General features: G+C 41.7%; 1 protein-coding gene across 4 annotated transcripts in view; it reads right to left on the bottom strand.

Moving 5' to 3' along the window:
• Positions 1–649: 649 nt before the first annotated feature.
• Positions 650–5,467, bottom strand: part of LOC103624955 (tumor necrosis factor receptor superfamily member 23) — an 11,327-nt gene continuing 6,509 nt past the window's right edge. The window contains exons 7-9 of one of the 4 annotated variants that reach the window (XM_017726610.1): positions 4,843–4,877; positions 1,575–1,621; positions 650–768 (exon numbers count right to left, since the gene is read on the bottom strand). In XM_017726610.1, the coding sequence (XP_017582099.1) occupies positions 750–768; positions 1,575–1,621; positions 4,843–4,877 (101 nt within the window). In that variant the 3' untranslated portion in view covers positions 650–749. Of the gene's footprint in view, positions 769–1,574; positions 1,622–4,842; positions 4,878–5,467 lie in introns of those variants that run through there. The other 3 variants (XM_017726611.1, XR_001859485.1, XR_001859486.1) reach the window with 3 other exon arrangements.

Below are 5,467 nucleotides of genomic sequence, written 5' to 3'. Positions count from 1 at the left end.
CCGCCTTCCCTTACGCAGCTCCAAGGACGGAGACGCCGCCGCCGCCAGAACAAAGTCCCAGAGCCAGCTTCCGTCTCAATCACGCTTTTATTGCTGTGCTCCAAACATAACGGTGCTGAGCAGTCGGATACAAAACAAAATCGTTTCATAAACCAAAGCATAACAGTACTCTCAAAAACAGCAGTGGACTCTTGGTCCCCACCACCCAGGTTAGGACAGCATAGCACTGCCACACTAAGGGATGCACGGGCTCCTGGCTCCCAAGTGGGCATATAGCACCAGAGGTTAGTACTCCACAACTGAAAGGGAGGAAGGTCATGAGAACCTGTAAACAACCCAGGCATTACAGCCCTTCTGGCTCTTTGCATGAAGTGAGGAGGGTGTCAACTCCATACATTAATTTAAAGGAAATTTGAAGACACATGTATGTAAACAGGAATATTTTTACAAAACCCCATAAACCCCATAAATATTAATCTTCAGCTTCTACTTAACTTATTATGTTATTACTTTTTAAAGTCTCTTGTACATTGTAATAAGCCTTGGCATCTATATGCTTCAACGCATCCAGTAAATTAATAATACATTGTTTCTTTCCCAGTGTGTTTTTCCAGATGAGAAGCATCTGATAGGATTGTTCTTCTCTGTTATCAGGAAATCTAGAAATAATTGTATCAATATCATTTTTCTGTAGACAAGTTTTCATAAGCCGCTTCCACTGATGTGGAGGTACTTCCTTTATGAAGACATCAAAGGTATCTCTCAGTTCTGCAAGAAGAAACACACGACACACATTAGCTTGGATGGGTTTCCATAGCTCACATACGTGCTTTCCCCTTAATTTTCAGCCAATACCTGCACAGACCAAACAGCAGCAGCAAGGCAGGGTTTGGCACCTAAGAAGCAGCAGGACAAACAAGTTTTCTACTAAGAGGTCTTGGAAGCAGCTAAAGGTATTGGTGCACATGTCTCAGAAGTGGTCTCCTAAGGCAAGACACCATCCAGCAAAGGTGGTTTTGAGGAAGGCTTCATTGGCTGGCACATTCCCTTGGCAGGGCTACTGAAGAGGAAGTTTTAACCACTTCACTATGCTGTTGGCATAGGTTTGCCACACCAAGACCACCACGAGCAAAACCCATCACTTGAACATCCAGCACAACAATTTGCTGAGTACAGGTGCACGTATGGATGTTTGATGTGATCTTCCACATGAGGGGACATTTGACAGAGAGATCTCCCGCTCTGACCTACAGCTCACTCAGTAAAGCAGAGTACACTGCTGCAATGCAGACTTGTTTTAAAACATTTTTAAAAAAAATTGTACCATTCTTACTCTTGAAATCATGACTGCACTATACTCCCCATGCAGAAAAGTTATGCTCCAAAGTAGAACAGTTCACCACAGGGATTACAGCTTCTCTCAAATGCAGCAATAATCCTGATTTTACAATAAACTGAAAGCCTTCTAGCTCTAAGCAGTATTCCTTAGCCTCTTTTTACTGTTCCTTGAGTAGACTAAAGTCAACAGGAAAAAAAGCCACATTCCAAGTACTGCCAATTTATGGAACACTTACCCTTTTGAGAGATCTTTAACAATTATCTGACACTTTGGTTCTTGTACCTGTAATAAAAAGTTGGACCATTACTCCAACAAATCAGGGTGCTTCACTCACAACTATTTTTTACCTATTTGACAGCTTGCTTTTACAGCACACACACCAGAATGGGGAGGGGGGCAAATTTCAGAGCAGATCTCAAAGTATTTGAGTAAAGAAAATTGCATGGTAAGACAAACACACTACTGGCTCCAAGGCAACATTTGCTGCTATCATGAAAGAGTAGCTTCTGTCAGATGAAAGTGGCAGAGTAAATTAAATGAAGAATTGAAGTTTTTTTTCCCCCCAAGCTCTCAATTCCCATACTTTCTATTACATCTTTAAGGCAAAGTTTCCTCTATTGTTTTGCCTGAAAGCTCTAGGAATAGCTAAGAACTCAACTAAAGAGATAAGTATATTAGGGAAAATACAATTATAATTTCACACATTAACACTTATCTTACAATTTGCTGGAGTTCCACTCAGAACAGTAGGTGGGGCATTCTGCTGAAAAGCAGAATTCTGAACAGGTTTTGCTGGCAATGAGGACAAAATCCTCCTCAACCACACTGTCATAACAGCACTTCCAGCCCCTGCACAGGATGGTGCCCTGCTCGGAAACCACACTATTTTCCACTATTTTCTTCTGGAGGAAGAAAAGGAAATACTTGAAGTCACCAGATGTCAGAGAAATAAAAGGAGAACTGATAATTTGGCAAAGTTACAGCCTTTACAGAATTAGACTTGAAATGGTTTCAGAGCCTGGCTCTCCACCTCGCTGGCTGTTCTGCTCCCCCTGGACTGCAGGGCAAGGCTCACAAGTTACCTCCACAACAACTGCAGGAATCTTTTCCTTCTGTTCTCACTGCTACAGATTACTGCTTGCTCCTCTCTAGGTACAGAAGATATGCACCCCTCCTAAGACAGCAGGGGATTAAATTGCCTTGCTGCACCTGAGCTGACTTAACAGCACCAGGGGCCCCAAGCCTATCACTGTATCAAGGCTGATGCTCTCAGAACTATTGCATGTCAGCTCCATGTAAATGCACTACCCTGGGCTTGCTTTGGCTGGATTGACTTTCCTGGCAGATTCACAAGCTATAATCAGTTGAAAGAAGCCCAAGAGTACCCACGTACATTGTATAGCTTTTGTGAGGGGACAAAGAGGGAAACCACTGAGGAAGGCTGCTTCATTTTTAACACTGTCAATTCATTATACAGGCATAGCCAGGGAGTACAGCACGACCTCAGCATGAACAGCACAAACACAAAGCAGAGTAGCATGTCTAGCTTAACAGCTAGTGCTACAGCTGGCAAGCTTTAGGAATATTTTTTTACATGTGGAAAATGAGGATGAGGAGCTACTGTTCTGCCCCTGAGACTTGTGTCGTTTAAGGTACAGTCCCTTTGTAAGCATAAGCCAGCATACTTTCTGCTTGCACAGGGTCAGGGACCCACAGGTGACACCACCATGTGACCAACATGCATAAGCAGGGATGTGAGGGAGAGCCACCCCACATATCACACATGTAGTTGTAGATCGTTCTCAGTGAGAACACTTTCTGTTTAAGGGTATAAACACATTAAAGAAGTTGATCTTATTTATACAGGATAATTCTTAAACAGGAAACCAAATGACTGAAAGAGCAGAGCATGGCTGACATGTTTTTTCAAAATCCAGCATCAGCTATTCAAGTGGGTTTTTCTTAGAAGAGTAGGAATCATAGGTTCTTTGGAAGGGAAAGTGTGTTGGTGCCAAACTGTCCAGGCTCAGGACTGCATCAGGGTAACTCTCCTTAGCAATTAAGCTCTCACAGCAGCCTGAGCACTGCAAGCGCAGACTTTACACCTGCCTGTGACAGCTCTTACAGGAGAGACAAGTGGTCTGTGCACCAATTTGTAACTGCATCATTCTACAACCATTTTATTCAAATTAAAGAGATGTTATATTTGCCTATTCCTATGCTACAGCATTTTGACCAGTTTTTTTGTCATTTTTCTTCATCAGCTTCTACAAATAGATGAAGTGCTGCAAAGCTGGCCAGGGCGTGAAGGGAGACACAACCCAACAAAAAAACTGGGGTGTTTCACATATTTGAGCCACTTATAGACCTTAAAAAAGATAAGAGCAGAGTTAGGGTGATACTTTGAACATATCTTTCAATTATGTTTCTTCAGTCTTCAAGTATTTTTGACATAATTAAAATGCATTTAATTACTCAAAATGTTTAATTAGTAACATTTGACAAGAGCTCACACACTGGGTGGGAAGTGCATTGGTGAGGGGCAAGAGAAGCTCCAGGGAGAAAAAAAGTGCTGTACACACATTGTAAGAACAGTCTGGATGTTACTCCTAGACCCTCATCAAGACAAACATTTGTTGTGTCATTAACTGTAAAACTAAGACTGAGCTCATTTTTGCCTCGCAGTGCTGGTAGGAGTGTAGCTTCTAATTAGAGAAGCTAAAGCCAGCTTGTATTTACCTCATCCAGTTTTATATTTCTCTTGCAAAATGCTAGACTAGCAATAGGTTTTTGTCAGACTCAAACAGAAAGGTTCTGAAATAGTGTTTGACTACAGGATGCCAGGGTATGCCCAGCTTTAAGGTGCAACATGTGCCAGCAGCCAGTCTCAGCTGGATAAGCCCTTTTTTAGGGATATACTTTGGAACTGGCACAGTCTGAGCCCCAAATCCCCATCTTACAGGACTGCTTAGGACCAAGAATTTAGACTGTCAGGTCCTGGTCTGTAGCTTGTGACATGAGCCCAAGGCCAGGAAGATTCAATCACAGGAGTAGTCTTATGAACAAATAATTTGTAATCAAAATGCAATGGGAGCTCAAACACCACTATGGAGGTAAACCATAGCTGACATCAGTTGGGGAATACACATGTGAAGCAGCAAAAAAGATATTAATTGGATCAAGGTACCACTTGGAGACAGTCTGAAGTGAAAGCTTGCCACTAGTCCAAGTTTTTTCCCCCACTTCCAAAGCATCCTGGTCACAGGCTCTGAAATGTTTCCAAGTATTGAAAAGGCCAACTGCAGCAGACACATGCAGCTATTGAATGCATCAGGCACTTGCTAATCAATATCTGACCTTGTATGAATCACAACTTGTTGCATCACAGGAACACATCCTAGCAGTGGTCTACAGTGAGACAAGCATTGAGGGCTGTGTATCAGGTACAATTAGGCTGTGAGCAATTAGACTGAGATGAAACACTTGATCTATCACATACTTACTAGACCTCCCTCTGCATCTTTATCAGTTGAAGCAGCTGAAAACCAAAATAAGTGTCTAAGAAACTTAAAGGAATTGCAGCAACTTAAACTTGGCTGAATTCACACAAGACTTATATGCAATAGAAACCTTTGGAGCAGAAGTCAAAGCTTTTACAAGCCATTTAGTTTCTTTGACCTGTCATACATTTCACCACAATACTACCCTCTTTCACCATCAACAAAAAATGCTGTGCCTTCATAGAGAGGAGAGTGCTGCTTAGTAAAATGCAGACCATAGGATGCAGTTTGGTTTAAGTCACTCTTGCAACCTCCTCCACTCCAGCTTTTATGATTCTCAGCATTTTTGTGGGCTATCGCAATACAGAAAAAAGGCAGAAGTTGTCTTTACTGCACTACAATCAGTAAGACATGATTTAAACAAACTTAGCATTTAAAACGCAGAATACTTTTCAGTATTATTTTAACTACACTAGTAACAAAAATACTTTGATACACAGTAGTGAAAATAGAGGTTTCCAAGGAAAACAGCTCAGTTTCCACTTAATAATAAATTCACACAGGACTTACCAACCTAACATTCACATTAAGAGGTTCAAATTACTGAAGTGCAACAATTTGTAGGGAA

Source organism: Corvus brachyrhynchos, unplaced genomic scaffold, assembly GCF_000691975.1.
Source record: "Corvus brachyrhynchos isolate BGI_N302 unplaced genomic scaffold, ASM69197v1 scaffold62, whole genome shotgun sequence".
Lineage (NCBI taxonomy): Eukaryota > Metazoa > Chordata > Aves > Passeriformes > Corvidae > Corvus > Corvus brachyrhynchos.
The sequence above is the reverse complement of the archived record's forward strand: the minus strand, read 5'-3'. Positions and strand labels throughout refer to the sequence as shown.